At 36.8% G+C, this 20,242-nt stretch overlaps 1 protein-coding gene across 1 annotated transcript in view; it reads left to right on the top strand.

The window, feature by feature from the left end:
* Positions 1–20,242, top strand: part of LOC124788761 — a 249,014-nt gene that overhangs the window by 82,422 nt on the left and 146,350 nt on the right. Inside the window, exons 3-4 of the mRNA XM_047256044.1 lie at positions 12,011–12,118; positions 12,225–12,373. Coding sequence (XP_047112000.1) covers positions 12,011–12,118; positions 12,225–12,373 — 257 coding nt within the window. The remainder of the gene's footprint in view (positions 1–12,010; positions 12,119–12,224; positions 12,374–20,242) is intronic.

Here is a 20,242-nt window from a genome sequence, read left to right as displayed (position 1 = left end):
CTGAAGAGGGGCAGCAGCCTTTTCAGTAGTTACAGGGGCAACAGTCTGGATGATTGACTGATCTGGCCTTGTAACACTAACAAAAATGGCCTTGCTGTGCTGGTACTGTGAACGGCTGAAAGCAAGGGGAAACTACAGCCGTAATTTTTCCCGAGGGCATGCAGCTTTACTGTATGGTTAAATGATGACTGCGTCCTCTTGGGTAAAATATTCCAGAGGTAAAATAGATCCCCATACGGATCTCCAGGCGGGGACTACTGAGGAAGATGTCGTTATCAGGAGAAAGAAAACTGGCATTCTACGGATCGGAGCGTGGAATGTCAGATCTCTTATTCAGGCAGGTACGTTAGAAATTTAAAAAGGGAAATGGATAGGTTAAAGATAGATATCGTGGGAATTAGTGAAGTTTGGTGGCAGGAGGAACAAGACTTTTGGTCAGGTGAATACAGGGTTATAAATACAAAATGAAAAAGGGGTAATGCAGGAGCAGGTTTAATAATGAATAAAAAAATAGGAGTGCAGTTAAGCTACTACAAACAGCATAGTGAGCACATTATTGTAGCCAAGATAGACATGAAGCCCACGCCTACTACAGTAGTACAAGTTTATATGCCAACTAGCTCTGCAGATGAAGAAGAAATTGATGAAATGTATGATGGAATAAAAGAAATTATTCAGATAGTGAAGGGAGACAAAAATTTAATAGTCATGGGTGACTGGAATTCGGTAGTAGGAAAAGAGAGAGAAGGAAACATAGTAGGTGAATATGGATTGGGGGTAAGAAATGAAAGAGGAAGCCGCCTGGTAGAATTTTGTACTGAGCATAACTTAATCATAGCTAACACTTGGTTCAAGAATCACGAAAGAAGGATGTATACATGGAAGAGTCCTCGAGATACTAGAAGGTATCAGATAGATTATATAATGGTAAGACAGAGATTTAGGAACCTTTTAAATTGTAAGACATTTCTAGGGGCAGATGTGGACTCTGACCACAATCTATTGGTTATGAACTGTAGATTAAAACTAAAAAAACTGCAAAAAGGTGGGAATTTAAGGAGATGGGACCTGGATAAACTGACTAAACCAGAGGTTGTACAGAGTTTCAGGGAGAGCATAAGGGAACAATTGACAGGAATGGGGGAAAGAAATACAGTAGAAGAAGATGGGTAGCTCTAGGGGTTGAAGTAGTAAAGGCAGCAGAGGATCAAGTAGGTAAAAAGACGAGGGCTAGTAGGAATGATTGGGTAACAGAAGAAATATTGAATTTAATTGATGAAAGAAGAAAATATAAAAATGCAGTAAATGAAGCAGGCAAAAAGGAATACAAAAATATCAAAAATGAGATCAACAGGAAGTGCAAAAGGGCTAAGCAGGGATGGCTAGAGGACAAATGTAAGGATATAGAGGCTTATCTCAATAGGGGTAAGATAGATACTGCCTACAGGAAAATTAAAGAGACTTTTAGAGAGAAGAGAACCACTTGTATGAATATCAAGAGCTCAGATGGAAACCCAGTTCTAAGCAAAGAACGGAAAGCAGAAAGGTGGAAGGAGTATATAGAGGGGCTATACAAGGGTGATGTACTTGCAGACAATATTATGGAAATGGAAGCGGATGTAGATGAAGATGAAATGGGAGATACGATACTGCATTAAGAGTTTGACAGGGCATTGAAAGACTTGAGTCGAAACAACGCCCCGGGAGTAGACAACATTCCATTAGAACTACTGACGGCATTGGGAGAGTCAGTCCTGACAAAACTCTACCATCTGGTGAGCAAGATGTATGCGAAAGGCGAAATACCCTCAGACTTCAAGAAGAATATAATAATTCCAATCCCAAAGAAAGCAGGTGTTGACAGATGTGAAAATTACCGAACTATCAGTTTAATAAGTCACAGCTGCAAAATACTAACGCAAATTCTTTACAGAAGAATGGAAAAACTGGTAGAAGCTGACCTCGGGAAAGATCAGTTTGGATTCCGTAGAAATATTGGGACACGTGAGGCAATACTGACCTGATGACTTATCTTAGAAGAAAGATTAAGGAAAGGTAAACCTACATTTCTAGCATTTGTAGACTTAGATAAAGCTTTTGACAGTGTTAGTTGGAATACTCTCTTTCAAATTCTTAAGGTGGCAGGAGTAAAATACAGAGAGCCAAAGACTATTTACAATTTGTACAGAAACCAGACGGCAGTTGTAATAGTCGAGGGACATCAAAGGGGAGCAGTGGTTGGGAAGGGAGTGAGACAGGGTTGTAGCCTCTCCCCGATGTCATTCAATCTGTATATTGAGCAAGCAGTAAAGGAAACAAAAGAAAAATTCAGAGAAGGTATTAAAATCCATGGAGAAGAAATAAAAACGTTGTAATTCTGTCAGAGACAGCAAAGGACTTGGAAGAGCAGTTGAACGGAATGGACAGTGTCTTGAAAGGAGGGTATAAGATGAACATCAACAAAAGCAAAATGAGGTTAATGGAATGTAGTCGAATTAAGTTGGGTGATGCTGAGGGAATTAGATTAGGAAATGAGACAATTAAAGTAGTAAAGGAGTTTTGCTATTTGAGGAGCAAAATAACTGATGATGGTTGAAGTAGAGAGGATATAAAATATAGACTGGCAACAGCAAAGAAAGCGTTTCTGAGGAAGAAAAATTTGTTAACATCGAGTATGGATTTAAGTGCCAGGAAGTCGTTTCTGAAAGTATTTATGTGGAGTGTAGCCATGTATGGAAGTGAAACGTGGACGATAAATAGTTTGGACAAGAAGAGAATAGAAGCTTTTGAAATGTGGTGCTACAGAAGAATACTGAAGATTAGATGGGTAGATCACATAACTAATAAGGAGGTATTGAATAGGATTGGGGAGAAGAGAAGTTTGTGGCACAACTTGCCTAGAAGAAGGGATCGGTTGGTAGGACATGTTCTGAGTCATCAAGGGTTCACAAATTTAGCATTGGAGGGCAGCGTGGAAGGTAAAAATCGTAGAGGGAGACCAAGAGATGAATACACTAAGCAGATTCAGAAGGATGCAGGTTGCAGTAACTACTGGGAGATGAAGAAGCTAGCAGAGGATAGGGTAGCATGGAGAGCTGCACCAAACCGGTCTGAGGACTGAAGACCACAACAACAACTACAATTTAACGTATTTTCAAAAAGCTTAAGTACGTAATTTAATGAAGTTTGGTGAAGAAAGACAATGAAAAGTATTGACAAATGATACTTTTATTTAGAAAAGAAGATTAAAAATGTTTACAAAAGTTTTCTCATGACTGATATGAACAGTTCTTTTGATATAAAATACCGCAAAGTGGTGTGACTTTGAACATTTTAAATTCGTTTTTGTAAATTAAACAGAAACATTTCAAGATATTGGAGATGCCTCCTGAGATGTGACAAGGTAGCAGTAGGCAAAACACAACAGGGAATGACAATATTAATGTGGTAGTAGTAAACTACATGAGTGTCTATAAAAAGGTCTGAGAACTGTTCTCATTAATAAATGGTCACAATGCCCACATAGTACTAGGGATGGAAAGTTGTCTGAAACCAGATGTAAACAGTAATGAAATTCTAAACTCAGATTGCAATGTGTACCACAGACACAGGCTGGACAGTGAAGGGGGAGGCGTGTTTGTAGCAATAAAAAGTGCAATAGTATCGAAGGAAACTGACAAAGATCCGAAATGTGAAACAATTTGGGTGAAGGTCACGGTTGAAGCAGGCTCAAACATGGTAATTGGATGTCTCTATAGGCCCCCTGGCTCTGCAGTTGTTGTGGCAGAACACCTGAAGGAAAATTTGGGAAATATTTTGAGTAGATTTCCCGACCGTGTTATAGTTTTGGGTGGAGATTTTAATTTACCAGAGACTAATTTACTGGGAGACTAAAAGGTTTATAACGGGTGGCAGGGACAAAGAATCCAGTGAAATTTTTTTAAGTGCATTATCCAAAAACTATCTTGAGCAGTTAAACAGAGAACCGACTTGTGGCAATAACATATTACACCTTCTGGTGACAGACAGACACAAACTATTTGAAACAGGTAACACAGAACAGGAAATCAGTGATCATAAAGTGGTTACAGCATTGGTGATTTCAGCCATAAATAAAAATATTAGAAAAGGTAAGAAGATTTATCTGTTTAGCAAAAGGACAAAAAGCAGATTTTAGAGTACTTAATGGCTCAACACAAAAGTTTTATCTCAAGTACAGGTAGTGTTGAGGATCAGTGGACAAAGTTCAAAACCGTCATACAATATGCATTAGATGAGTATGTGCCAAGCAAGATTGTAAGAGATGGAAAAGAGCCACCGTGGTACAACAACTGAGTTAGAAAACTGCTACAGAAGCAAAGAGAACTTCACAGCAAACATAAACATAGCCAAAGCCCTGCAGACAAACAAAAATTACATGAAGCAAAATGTAGTGTGAGGAGGGCTATGCAAGAGGCATTCAACAAATTCAAAAGTAAAGTCCTATGTACTGACTTGGCAGAAAATCCTAAGAAATTTTGGTCTTACGTCAAAGCGGTATGTGGATCAATACAAAATGCCCAGACACTCTGTGACCAAAATGGTACTGAAAGAGAGGGTGACAGACTAAATGCCAAAATACTAAATGTCTTTTGCCAAAGCTGTTCCACAGAGGAAGACTGCACTGTAGTTCCTTCTCTAGATTGTTGCACAGATGACAAAATGGTAGATATTGAAATAGATAACAGAGGGATAGCAAAATGATTAAAATCGCTCAAAAGAGGAAAGGCCGCTGGACCTGATGGGATACCAGTTCGATTTTCACAGAGTACATGAAGGAACTTGCCCCCCTTCTTGCAGTGGTGTACTCTCTAGAAGAGTGTAGCATTCCAAAAGATTGGAAAATGCCACAGGTCATCCCCGTTTTCAAGAAGGGGCATTGAACAGACGTGCAGAACTATAGAACTATATCTCTACTATAGAACTATATCTCTAACATTGATCAGTTGTAGAATTTTGGAACACATATTATGTTCGGGTATAATGACTTTTCTGGAGACTAGAAATGTACTCTGTAGGAATCAGCATCGTGTGAAACCCAGCTTGTGCTATTTGTCCACGAGACCCAGAGGGCCATAGACACAGGTTCCCAGGTAGATTCCATGTTTCTTGACTTCCACAGGGCATTTGATACAGTTCCCCACAGTTATTTAATGAACAAAGTAAGAGGATATGGACTATCAGACCAATTGTGAGATTGGATCGAAGAGTTCCTAGATAACAGAATGCAGCATGTCATTCTCAATGGAGAGAAGTCTTCTGAAGTAAGAGTGATTTCAGGTGTGCCACAGGGGAATGTTGTAGGACCATTGCTATTCACAATATATATAAAAGACCTTGTGGATAACATCGGAAGTTCACTGAGGCTTTTTGCAGATGATGCTGTAGTATATCGAGATGTTGTAACAATGGAAAATTGAACTGAAATGCAGGAGGATCTGCAATGAATTGATGCATGGTGCAGGGTATGGCAATTGAATCTCAATGTAGACAAGTGTAATGTGCTGCGAATACATAGAAAGAGAGATCCTTTATCATTTAGCTACAATATAGCAGGTCAGCAACTGGAAGCAGTTAATACCATAAATTATGTGGGAGTAGGCATTAGGAGTGATTTAAAACGGAATGACCATATAGAATTACTCATCGGTAAAGCAGATGCCAGACTGAGATTGATTGGAAGAACCCTAAGGAAATGCAGTCCAAAAACAATGGAATTAGGTTACAGTACACTTGTTCACCCACTGCCTGAATACTGCTCACCAGTGAGGGATCCATACCAGATAGGGTTGATAGATGGGATAGAGAAGATCCAACAGAGCAAAGTGCTTCGTTACAGGATCAGTTAGTAATTGTGAAAGCTTTACGGAGATGACAGATAAACCCCAGTGGAAGACTCTGCAAGAGAGATGCTCAGTAGCTCAGTGCAGGCTTTCGTTGAAGTTTCAAGAACATACCTTCACCGAAGAGTCAAGCAGTATATTGCTCCCTCCTACGTGTATCTCGCGAAGAGACCATGAGGACAAAATCAGAGAGATTAGAACCCACACAGAGGCATACTGACAATCTTTCTTTCCACGAACAATATGAGACTGGAATAGAAGGGAGAACCAATGGAGGTACTCAAGGTACCCTCCGCCAAACGTCAGGTGGCTTGCGGAGTATGGATGTAGGTGTAGATGCATTGACATGAAACTTTTTGGGAAGTTGCAGGAGGTGTTGCTGAATATGATAAAGCACATTATGCATTTTTGTCCACCATGCTTAATTTACTTTTTTAAAAGTTTTACTGTTCAGTTTCACCCCATAGGTCGGGGCCACTTTGAACATGACACCCCTATTACACGAAACAGCATGGTATTTTGTATATAAATATAGTTTTGAAAGTAACTTATTTAAAAAAAATTGAGTATTTTTTATGAGTTTTCTTTAATCACTTGAAACTGTTCATGTGATTATGACTTAATTTTGATAATAATGGAAATGGGTGCTGAGCTACTTACAAAGTAACAAAATTATTTAAAACCATATCTTATCAAAACAGTCTGTATGACTTTAATAAAAGTAATGAAAAAAAGTTATCACATTTTAAAGAAATGCATCTGTAAACACTCTACAGAAAAAGGAAATTGCCAGGAAAGAGTGTCTACTTCAGCAGATATCATAGACGTCAAATTTAAACTCAAAATGAATCCTTCCCTTTCTATCTACCTTATAATCACATAGAATCTTACAAATGTCATCTTTCTCAAAACCTGACACATTGGGAACATTTGGTCACACGAAAAATGCTTCATCGGATTCCACCTTGGAATGCCATTTCCTCAGAAGTGTAATTTCATCATGTCCAACATAATATTTTACACTTTTCTTTGAAGGAAGCTTTAGTAAATTATATTTTCCATGGAGCTGATGTGTCAAAGAATATGGAAGGCACTGTCCAAAGTCACCCCTTGGAAGACAAGCTTTCGTATTTTATTTTTTTATGTCACCAAAGAATTAATATAACATTTTATACTTTCTGTAAATGTTCATTCAACTGGTAACCTTGCCCACAAAAACTCCTTTCAAATTCTAAACTCAAAATGCTTCTAATAATAGGCAAATGTTTCTGCATTTGTGAAGGAACTTACATTTCCAGAAAATTATTTTATTTTCTGGTGTTAGTGATATTTAATGACTCTGACCTTAGTTCCATATTTACACACTAGAAGGCAACATTTACTTTAAAAAGACGCTAAATTGCTGTTCAGAGTAGCCTCACCGTTCAAAATCACCTCGCTTTATGGCATCAGTAATTAAGATTATATGACATATGAAAATCTGAACAATGAAGTGGGTAATTTTATACTAATATTCTTGTAGAAACCAAAAAATAAAACTTAATTTTCTTGGAATAGATTGTCGTTATGTATTTCCTCATTGCAACAGTACCTGCTATCAGCAGATACACTAATACTGCTTGCACTAAAATTAAACTTCTGTAACAATGAAATTATAAATAACATCTAAAATTATTAATTTAACTAACCTGACCAGAACTTCTATCAAAAGACGTTCTTTATGGTGCAGCAATTCTGTTTAAACTTTTTAGTATGTAGATAACACCTTCAAGAATCAGAACCATTAAAAATGCTTATTTTTGTGAAGCAGTAGATAAAATAACTAATCAAAGGTATAAGAGGATTTTTTATTATTTTTTATTTATTTATTTGGTCCTATTGATTACATATTATACAGCCAGTGTACAAGTAATATAGGACAAGTCAATTGATGCAATTACAGTAGTATATTAACATTTATACATCACATTGCACAGACATTGTTACTTGCATGCAGTATTAAAGCCTGCATTATGCCAGAAACAGTTTAAGTGATTGCTTAAAATAGTAGAATAAGTGACAGTGCATATTTTTATGCTACTGGCATATACAAGGAAGTAAATGTTCTTCATGGTCATGGGTTGAATGAATACAGGTTTTAACTGCATTCCTTAAGAAGAGGTTTAAGTGAATGCTCAAGATAGTGGGATACAAGGGAGTTCATATTTTCTCATAATGAAACAGATAAATTTACATTTTATCACCACAATTTCAGTTAAACTACAAGTAACAGCATCACACTCTATCTTTAAGGGAGTGCTTTTCTTAGGCAGTTTCTCCCACTCTTGCACATCACAGCTATACGTATTCATTCATTTTATAGAAAGTTTGTTTGATGAGAAATAATTTTAGTTTCCTTTTGAAAACCTGTACATTATTTATTTCCTTTTTTATATTGATGGGGAGCTTATTGAAGACTTTTATACCTGACTCAGTAACTCCCCTATGTAATTTAGTGAGAGATGCAGAGCCTTGATGAAAATTTTTCACCTGTCTTGTGTCATAGTTGTGGATGTCACAATTTTTCTGAAACAGTTCCCTGTTGTTGGCTACAAATAACATCAGTGAGTATATATACTGACCTGTGATGGTAAGTATCCTAAGAGATTTGAAGAGACCTCTGCAACATGTCCCATTAGGGACCCCACATATTAGCTTCACTGCTCGTTTTTGTATTCTGAAAACTTTTTCAACACCTGCAGCATTTTCCCAGAAGATTATGCCATAGAAGAGAACAGAATGGAAATATGCAAAGTACGACAACAACATTATTTCTCTGTCTACTGACTGATGGAGAGCTCTTAGTGCAAAGCACGATGAGCTAAGTTTCTTGACCACCTGATCAATTTGTTCTTTCCATCTTAGGTGACTGTCTATCTGGATACCTAGGAATTTTGTATGTGTGGTTTCATTAATTTTGTGATTGTTAACATGTATTTCAGGAGCTTTATTTTTTTTTATTTTTTGTCAGAAACTGTATCATATTGGTTTCTGAAATATTTAAGGTTAGGCTATTTGCAGTGAACCATTTGTGTACTTGAACAGAGACTGTCATGGCTGTATCCTGCATTGTTGAGTTGGGTCCTTTTATGAGGATACTTGTATTGTTGGCAAACATTACTATTTTTGCTCTGTTGTTAATTGTGACTGGTAGATCATTGATGTAGATCAGGAAAATTAATGGCCCAAGAATTGAGCCCTGTGGGACTCCATACTTTATATTTCCCCAGTCTGATGTTAATGATGTTCCTGTCCCCCTTAAGACAACCCTTTGCTTCCTGTTCTGTAAGTATGATTCCAACCAAGTCAAAGATTTGTCTTTAATGGCATAACGTGGAAGCTTTTTTAAGAGTGTGTTGTGATCTACACAATCAAATGCCTTGGCAAGGTCACAAAATATCCCCACTGGATACCTTTTATAATTTAGTTCACCTAAAATTTCATGTGTTAGTTTAAATATAGCTCTGTCTGTGGAGGAGCTCTTAGGAAAGCTGAACTGTGTAGGAGCCAGTAAGCCATTTTGTGTAGTGTGACTATAAATCCTATCATACACTATTCTCTCAAATACCTTTGAGAATACTGGCAGCAGGGAGATGGGCCGATAGTTGGATATTTCATCCCTTGCTCCACTTTTGTGGATTGGCATCACTACTGCATGTTTTAATCTATCTGGGAACACACCAGTTTCCATAGATTGGCTACATAAATAGCGCAATATATAACTGATTAAGTCTGCACATGATTTTAGAATCCTACTTGATATGCCATCGTATTCACAGGAATCTGAGTTTTTGAGAAATTTCTTTAGGGGTTGTACTTCTGAAATGAAGTGCTACTTTATATGTTATTTGCATGTGGTTAAGTAGTTCAATAGCTTCTGTGTGGGCCTGTTTATTATGGTTCACTGTTTTTTCAGCTACAGAGAGAAAAAAATTGTTGAAATCTGAGGCTGCAGCCTTCTGTTTATTATTGTCAGGTTTTATGTTCCTGTTTGTCTCACTTTTTATGATGTGCCATGTGGTTTTTATTTTATTGTTTGAATTGCTAATTTTTTGTGCATAGTGCAATTGTTTGGCCTTCTTGATTACACTTGTTAGAATTTTACAGTATTTCTTGTAATGTAACTTTACTGCTGGGTCTGTACTAGTCCTCTGTTGTACATACAGATCTCTCTTTTTGTTACATGATATTTTTATGCCAGTAGTTTAGCCACTCTTTCCTTTTACTAGAGGTTGGTTTGATTTTAATCTGTCTTTGGGGGAAAGAAGCTTCAAAATGTTTAAGGAATAAGTTCAGGAATGAGTAGAACTTCTCATTCACTGTGTCAGCCTGGTATACTTCCTCCCATTGTTCATGGCATAAACTATTTCTGAACAAGCAAGTAGATTCAGCATTTATTGATCTAACATGTTTAACTTGGTTACAATGGCCATGTGTTGTTTTTCTGCTGGCAAGTTTTAGGGTTGTCATTTGACCGTCATGATCAGACAGACCATTTGTTACTGCCCATGTCATCACTTCATTGTAATTTGTGGGATCTAGGAACAGATTATCAATCAGGGTCTTGCTGTGCCCATATACTCTTGTTGGGAATGAGATCATGGGGAGCAGATTGAAGGTTAACAGTAGTCATTCTAATAGCTTCTGGTTGTTATTTTTTGTGAGTAAGTTTATGTTAAAGTCACCACATACGATGACATTACTATTGTTTCTATAAAGTTTAGTAAGAACTGTTTCTTGCTGAGAGAGAAATTTTTGAATGTCTCCCATAGGTGACCTGTAAACTGTTACTATGATCAGGAACTGTGATTCAAGCTCTAATTTGACTGCACAACATTCAAAGTGCTGTTCAATACAATATTTAGATTGTGTGTGTGTAAATTGCCACACCGCCTTGCCTTAAATTGCTCCGACAGTAGGAAGAATCAATTTTATAACTATTTAAATGTAGCTGATTAATTTCTGTGGCTTCTAAGTGATGTTCAGTTAGGCAGAGCACATCAGGAATAATTCCGTCTGTGTCAGCTGTTTCTTGCAGTGAAAGCATCAGCTCTTCTTTTTTATTCAAAAGACTTCTCATATTCTGATGAAATATTTTTAAACAATATAGCTTATCAATTGTATTTTCAACTGGTTCTTTAATGTTAGTTTTCACACAAGTTAAATTATCAAAAGGTACAACATTTACACTGTGCTTTCTTCTGTTCTTTAGCCTAAAAAAGATCTTATTTGAGTGTTGACTATTACTGGAATGTGTTGCTGTGGAAAAAAATCACTATTTTTCTTTTCTGTGGTTGGCGATGAAACAAATTTTGTCATTACTGTTGAATTTGTAGTAAAACTGTTGCCTGTGCTTATATCAAGTAGTCTTTGTGCTAGGAACCTTTTCCCAAGACTGTTCAAATGAAGCCCATGTGAGGTATGGAATCTTCGACCAACACCAATTACATCTAGAACATTAACATTTTTAAACTGTTTACATACGTTCGAGAGCTGGTGGAAGTTTGCTAATAATTAATATAATAACCTCAGTTGAGTGCATGAAAAAGAAGTAATAATAAAGCAATTTTCATAATGAAAAACATGGACAGATTAGCAGTAGTTGTAATTGGTTGTTGATATACTTTACAGAAGAAGCTTCCAATGGCTGTTTCTTTCTGTTAATGTATAATAACCCATTCCATGTCCCTGAACACTTCATGATGGGACTGAAGGAACACAGTGCATTTACACCTGTGCATCTTGCGGCTCATCACCATGTGGCTGTATCTTGCCCTACACAGAAGCAGAGGCACGCATGTAGGTTGCGTGCTTTTTTCTTAATATGTGCATTCGAGTTCCATTCACAAATAGGGTGCTTTCTTTCCTCCCTGCCTGACACTCCCCCCCCCCCCCCCCCCCCCCCTCCTCCTCCTCTCTTTGCCTTCGATTAGGGTTAAAAATAGTACACATATCTTACTTTGAACATTAATGTGTATCATAGAGTACAGTGGTGTTCATACCAACTTTTTGATGTCAAATAATTACTTACAAAAGTTTGGTGACTCAATAAAAGAATTTATATAAACTCATTGCTTATTTTTTTTCAGGCATTTGATGCAGTATTCTTCATGGCAACCAACAAGAAAGGTTTTTATTTTGTTGCTGGTAGTGAACGAAGACCATTAGGGGTGATAAATGGTCTTTGCTATTTAATTGTAAGTAAACAATAAGGCTATTTGTTTGCTGAATAAACGTTTACTTTAAAGTAAATTACATTTTTCTTAATATGCATAAACTTTTTAAGAATTTTATCAATTGTAGGTGCCTGGAATAGGTCTTCTGTGCAGTCAAAAAATACCAGATACTGTTTTGTTTGGAGCTAATGATAATGAATTTGGTGCTGAAGGGATCCTGTTTAAACCTGTTACACCAATGAAGAAATGGAAAGTGAGCTATAAAGGAAAAATGTGGTATATATTTTAGTCTGGATAAAATTAGTGGACTGTATACAGTTAGAAATAAATTACTTTATATTTTGGAAAAAATAGTAGCTTTAGAAAATTTGACAGGAATTAGGAAGTAGAACTCAGTTGCTATATGATCAAAATTACGAAACAAAAGCTGCAAATCAAGAAACAATGAAAGTCTCAACTTCAACAAATACACATTTATAGAACTGACAATAACTGGAAAAGTAATTTCCATGTTACTTTTATCTCCTTGTTTAGGGTACAGAGTTGTACAAGTTGTAGTTAGATTCAATAATTGGATGTCCTTGTTAGCTGCTTGACATGTAGCAATGCTCATTGTCATCAGACGAGACCTCTGTTGTATGGTTCATGGGTAACTACTATTATTAACGCCATGGTGGGCTTGCAAATACTGAGCTATGATTGGGAAATGAACAGCAGCTATTTCTTGTAACTGAAGAATCAGTTTTCTTTCTTTATTTCTTTTCTTTTTTTCCTCTCTTTCTCTCTCTCTCTCTCTCTCTCTCCCCCTCCCCTCCAAGGAGCAGTTTTTCCCATTGATTTTACTATGTATATGTATATGTAGCTCAAGTAACCACAAATAGGTTACAGTAGTTTATTGATGTTTGTTTATTAAGGCTGTTTCTGACAGTTGCTTCACTTAATTTGTGTGTGTGTGTGTGTTAGAGAGAGAGAGAGAGAGAGAGAGAGAGAGAGAGAGAGAGTAGTATTAGTATTAGTAGTAGTAGAGAGAGAGTTACATGTGTTGTTTCATTTATTTATTTTTTTATTTGTTTCATACTCCATCACTCTCTCAGTGAAGAAACTATATTGCAATTGACTACGTCCATACAATGTATATTGTTAACGAATGAGTAAAGAGATCGAATTGAACTGAATTGATAACGTCATAAGGATATAGTGTTTGCCAGTTCCTCTTTTCTACATTTAATGTTGGTCCAGTAAAGGTGTACCTTCTACTTGCAATAAATGAGGTACAGGATTTCAGTTTTTTGCCTTGTGCATAAAGGTGAGAGTATGTTTGACCTTCAAAACCCTCAGGACAACTTTTTGTGGCCAAAAAAATACAAGAAATTTTGGTACTTTCTTTTTTCAGGTTTTCACCTATTACTCAGAAACTAATGCACCCTACTGAAAATGTTACTGTTACCAAAATGAAAGAGCATTACATTTTGTGTTGAATGAGACAATTTCAAAGTCAAAATTGGTGCAGCCATTTGGCCTTTATCAATTGTCAAAGTTCAATCATTTTTGCTTACTTGGCTAAAAAGTGGCTCCAACACACGTAACTCAAAAATGGCTACTCCAGATGAAAAGTGTCATTATCAGAGTTGTAGAGCATGAAATGTCATGTTATAAAAACATCCAGTTCTTCAGTGTTAGGAACTATTAAGCGTTCATATACCTGAATGCCAAAGTTATTCAATTAAAGTGGGAAGACAGCTCCATAATGAGCACTATAAGCTTTCTATCTATATCTTTTTAATTTTTTTCAATCATGTGTATTTTTATTCATTTTTATTTATGCCTTACTTGCTAAGAGTGGCTTCTTAAAATGAAAACCAAGTACATAGTAATGGCCGATATGTATTTACGTATGAGTAATATAAAAATTTGTTCAAATGAACGAACAAAAGGGCATGACAATATTAAAAAAACACACACACACAATTTAAATATCAGAGATTCACATTTCATCAAATTTCAATTCCATCAAGGTCATTTGGGAGACTGTGCCAGGTTCTGGTCCAGCATCCGGCTTTTAGGATCCATTTTGGCACCTTCAGCAACTTCCTTGTTCTGGAACGTATCTTCAGTCTCTTCCTCATGTTCATCAATCTCAGTTTCTTGGACATTCTTGCAAGATAAGCCAAAACAGCATTTGGCAGTTCAGTCCAGATTTGCGATATCCACATAATGCTGTGCATCCTGTTTTGCATGCACAGGAAACAATCTTCAGTAGCGTGTGTAGTGTCACATCTTTTGTCATTGTCACAGGAAACAAGCCTGATATGTTTTTCTACCATCCCCTCTGGCTTGGATCAGTTTTCTTCCCCTGCCAAGATTGCACTTGATGGTAGGATCACAATGAGTGCCACCTTGCTGCATTTGATGTTGGCGGTAGCCTTTCAAGTTTGAAAGATTTTTTCAGAGCAGACCTTACAGAATGTTCATACCTGAGCTTGTCCAATGCCACGCATTTGGAATTCCCATACAGTGCTAACATCAACTGTGACTATTGCTCTGTAAGGTTTAGTAAGTGTCCTTGCCCTTGGCCAAAAAAAAAGAGGATATGGTGTGTCCTGTGAACACATGGTTGAAAACTGCAAGATCGAAATTGGAAGAACTACTGGAGTACCACACTCCTGCTGATTTCCCTCTTCCATGTTTATGGAAGTACAAGTTACTGTAGTTGTTTCCTTGATCCATTAGGAGAACAAGCACATCAGTGTCCTCGTTCATGATTGCCACACTGTCAGACTCAGCAGCTTGGGGAAATAGCCGCTTCCACAATTAATGAATCTGCATCTTCTTTTTCCTGCAGCACTTGAATACCTCCATCCATAAATTTCTACATGAGCATCAAAATCAAGTAGTTCTTGTTGCTGTCATTCACAAAAACTTCTTCTGCGTCACTGCAGCACTTTTATCTTCATCAAAAATGATATCTGATGAAGAACCTGGTGTCTTTAAACGACAAGATCTTTCAGAAGACTTTGTTCCCATTTTTAAAGCCTCGCTTGGGTAGCCATCAAATATAACTGTGATTTCGGATCTGTAGTGCTTTCACAAATAGGTTTCATATTTCATGCAGATGACTCCAAAGTTTTCTTTGATGTGCCAAACTGATATATGGAGCAGGTGACTATGATCCACCACAAAGCTTCTTATTTTGGGTTTGTCATTCTGTTGGAGAGGTGTGAATGCATCATAGAGAAGTGATTTTGTACCCTTCTCTGAACAATTACATGGGGTGTGGGGAAATTTCAGATGAGAAACAGAACTTCAAGACTTTATCAGACTTCTTGATAACACACATTCTGTGAAACAATGTTAATGGGTTTATGGTAGGAATCCTGTTCTTCCCTATCTTGAGAGCTACAGTGGAGGATGCAAGTGTTATAACTTTGAAGTTATAATATATGTCCCAGTACTTCACAGGCCCATTCATGACATTGCTTTTCAGCTACCCCAATAACAGTATCTCTTAATTCAGGTTTCATCACCTTATGAACATTATTTCATTTTGCATAGGGAAATCTGCTAAGTTCCTCCCAGATAGCATCAATTTCCTTGCCACAGTAAAAGCAGTGTTTATTAAAATCAAATACCTTCTTGTATGATTGAAGATTTGACATTGACAGTGCAGGGCCTTTTGTCAAATACGATCTAATCAGTTTTGGGTTATTGTACTTCTGATAAGCACTGTGCACATCAGCTTCAGCCAGACCAGTTAATAACTTACGATTCACTGTGATTTACCTATCCCAACGAGATTGTAGTAGTGTTTCCAGTCCTTAATGTTTCATTTTTACCACATCACCATCTGCCCATTTGCCGTCACATGTAAAACACACCTCCATACAATGTTGGCCACTCGTTTTAAATGAACTGACCACACAACAAAAGTAAATTCAAATACAGAAATGAGAATTTTGGAAGACAAGGAGTTTTTAATGTGTCCTTCAGACAACACAGGAAGACTGGGCATGACTAACAATGGAAACAATAAAAGGAATGGAGGGGATAGCAGCCTTGCTGTTTATGACATGTCATTCAAGGGAGATCTGTAGATACATCTACACCCAAAGGTGAGACATATTTATGTCTTCCTAGTGGAAATTACATTTGATTGAATGACTTCGACTTACAAAAAGCTACAAAATGGAATTACTTTGACTTTCAAGTGTGTGAATGCTTAATACTGCTTAAAACTGAAAAACTAGATGCTTTTGTAACACAAAATTTCATGCTCTACAGCTTTGATTACTTGACTTTTTCATTTGGAGTAGCTGTTTTTGAATTACACACATTGTTGCTGATTTTTTGGCCAGGCTGGTAAAAATGACCAAGCTATGACAACTGATTGTGACCAAATGACTGCACCAATTTTTTAATGTGCTGTCATTTTGGTAACAGTAACATTTTCAGTAGGGTGCATATTTTCTGAGCAATGGGTGAAAATATTTTTTTTTTTTTTTTTTTTGCTACAAAAAATTATCCTGAGGTCTTTGAAGGTTGAAAACTTGCATTCTACGTGCTCTCACAACCAAGTGCATACAACAGAAAATAAAATCTACTACCTCATTTTTTGCAAGCGAAGGGCCTTTTCTGTGATACCATTACTGGACTAATAACAGTTGGCGTGATCTTTCTAAACACACCAATAGGTAGGTAGTAATGTTACACAAAATTCAAAAGTTAGATCATATTTTCATTATATGTAAGTGGTTAGATGACAAATTACATGATGTAGCAGACATGGCTAATTAAAAATAATGAGGAAACCACTGAAAAGATCTGTGTTTGCTACATGACTATCTACATAACTGTTCAGTCTTATTACATCACCCATAAATTTTAGAGTTCGAGGAGGGTTTCTCATTGTGATGAAGAAACTCTTCCAAACTGCAAAATGACCTTCCCAGAAGAAATTGTCTGAGATACTCCCTCAACATGGGCTTATCAAACTTACATTTAATATCAGGAGGAAGAGCATTATAAGCATACGTGCTCCTGTACTGCACTCCCTTCTGCACCACCTTCAGATATTTACAATCATTGTGGAAATTGTTTTTTCTCCTTGTATTGTATTCATGGTATTCACTGTTTCTTTTATACAATTCAGTATTTTTACTAATGAAACACATAAGCAAATATACATACTGGGAAATCATATTAAGAATTTTTAGTTTGCAAACAAGATTTCTATAACTACATCTACAGCCTGCATCTCTCATTATTCTTCCTTTTCTGTCCTGCACGGCATAGGTAGAAACTGTTTATCATCACTTTTTCCAGTGGGTACTCCAAACCACAGGGAAATGAACATGTGTTCCTGTAAGTCTGCAATAGAATGAGTTCACAAAATGAGCCAAGCACTAACACATCTGGGACATAGCAAAGTCAACATAACAATACAACAGTTTCATACCATTAATCACTTGAGACTGGAAACACACTAAGTCACTTTGGCCATGCAGTGGTGCAATATGAACAGGTACAAAGTACAGCAAGGAGTGAGCCATGAACTGAGCCTGGGCCATAGGCTGAGCGGCAGACAGTTGCCACTGGGTGTGACACCTTGTGACGTGCATATCTTGGCAGCAGCTCCTCTATGATGGCATGCCACAGCCTTAGTACCTCAGACATGTCCACTTCAACATTAGGCGGGGAATCTGAATCACTGTAGGATACAGAACTTATAATTTGTTTTTGGGCCAACAATATTCTCTTTGCTTGGGCTTGGTTTCTGCAAAATATAATTCCATATGCTATTAGAGAATGGAAGTATCTCTAGTATGCTGCTTTCATAGTGTTTTATTCAGTGCTCCCAGATATAATACATAACACAGAAACTGATGAGCTGTGTCTCTTCTGAAGGTTTATTATATGAGAATGATGAGATCAGTTCACTCTGCGTTTAATCATAACACCCAGGAACTTTGTTGTTTCAACTCTTTCTATCATTTGTGTGGCATACTTAACAGTTACCTCTTCCTCAGTTTTGGCAATTGCAGTGACTTTAAAAAGTTGGTTTTATTAAAGTTTAATCAGAGTCCATTCACACTAAACCATTTTACTAAATTGGTGAGAATAGATTTTACAAGATTTTCACATGTAAACCATCAATCATAATGTTGGTGCCATCTACAAAAATTGTAAAATTGCACTGTAGCTTTGTACTTTCTGGTAAATTCAAACAATGTAAAATCAGATTGGAATATAAAAAAATCATGAAAAGAATATACTGCTACTCACTATAAAGATGACAGACATGACAAAAAGACTGTTACACATTTGAGCTTCTGGCCAAAGCTTTTTTCAGAAAGGAGAACACACACTAGCAAGCACACCTCATGCTGCTATTGGGGGAATGGAGATAGGGCTCATGTGTGCATGAGGTGTGCTTACTTGTGTGAATGTGTGTGTGTTTACCTTTCTGAAGATAGCTTTGGCTGAAAGCTCAAATGTGTAACAGTCAGTTTGTCATGCCTGCCTGCAACTCAACATCTCATCATTACAGTGATAGCATTCTTATATCATGATAAGTCATTTATAATATCAGGAACAGGAAAGGAGCAAGAATGGATTCTTGTGGCACTCCAAATCTGATGCTTCTCCACTCTGATGAAACCAGACCACCACAAAAATAGTCTATGGTGTCTAATAGTACTTTCTGCTTCATGTCTTTGAGGTATGACTGTAATCTTTTATTCGATACACCAGTTATTCCTATAATGTAGCTATCTGTAATAGTATTCCGCAGTTCAGAGTGTCAAAAGCTTTTGGTAAATCAAAAAATAACCCAGTTGTCACCATTTTGTCATTCAGAGACTCCAGAACTTCGTTTATAAAAGCATAGATTCCTTGTTTGCTTGACAGACCCTTTCAGAAACCAAACTGTCTTTCACTGAGAACATTAAATCTATCTAGATGACACCAAATTCTTGTAAACTTCCACTTTCCCACCTTTTGCGAAGATGGGTTTCACAATAGCATATTTGAATCTGTGGAGCACATCTCCTTGGTGTAAGAACACATTGGAAATATGGCTAAGTGTGTCTCTTATAGGAGCATAGCAGTGTCTCAACAAATTGTTAGCAATATTATCTACTCCAGTGGAATTTTTATTCTTCAGACTGATTATTGTTCTTTCAGTTCCAGATACTGTGACAGGGCTAATACAGATATTACTGATATTTGTGGGAACGATGTTTCGCATAAAACTCAAGGTTTCATTAAAAGAGCTCTTGCAGACTATTCATTCCGACAGTAACAAGAAGTGTTTGTTGAAAATATATGCTTTGTTTTCAGGATTACATACAATATTTCCTTCATTTTTATTCTGAAATCTCCTAAAGTACTTTTCTTCTTCCCTGTCTCCCATCCAACAATATGCCAAATAGTCTTCATTCTATTATTGAGTTATCAATTGCATGTTCATAATAAAGTGATTTTCATTTTTGTTTAAACTTGTCCAGGATCTTACAGTACATTTTATGAGACTAATTTTTGTTGTAAGATATTCCAGTGCCTGTGTTATTCTGCTGACGATGCACTGTGGTGATCACAGCTGTTATGAAACACACTAGATGAATTCGCAATTGTGAATATTGACTACCATCAGCTGTAGAATGGAATGATGACAGAGAAAACTCCATTCCACAGCTGATGGTAGTCATTATTCGCAACTGCAAATTCATCTGGATTTTTGTTGTGTCCTTAGACATTCTAACTGCAACGTAAAGTTCCCTCTTAGTTTTGCATGATTATTTGATTGCCTTTGGGATCCAATCATTTCACAAACAAGGAGGTAGAACAAAATTAAAGAATTAGAATTCCATTCTATTACTGGTAGTGTTTTCACAAATATTTTTTGACTGGTGCATTTAATGATTTGGTTTCCTTTCCTTTGGACTCTGGTGTGAGTGAACACTTTGGGAATGACTTAAAAGGCATTGATAAAGTGCAAATCATTGAAAGGCAGGTAGGGATTAGTGTTGCAAAAACTGGAACTCTTCTGAAGGCAATGTGATTCAGAGAAATCAATGTTGTCAGCTATGTCAATGGTAAGGTGGCACATGATGCAAAATAAACGAGTACTAGAAAACTTTAAACGGTCTG

This window comes from Schistocerca piceifrons, chromosome 3 (assembly GCF_021461385.2).
Source record: "Schistocerca piceifrons isolate TAMUIC-IGC-003096 chromosome 3, iqSchPice1.1, whole genome shotgun sequence".
Taxonomy (NCBI): Eukaryota; Metazoa; Arthropoda; class Insecta; order Orthoptera; family Acrididae; genus Schistocerca; species Schistocerca piceifrons.
Note: the sequence above shows the minus strand (reverse complement) of the source record. Positions and strands in the feature narration are given on the sequence as shown.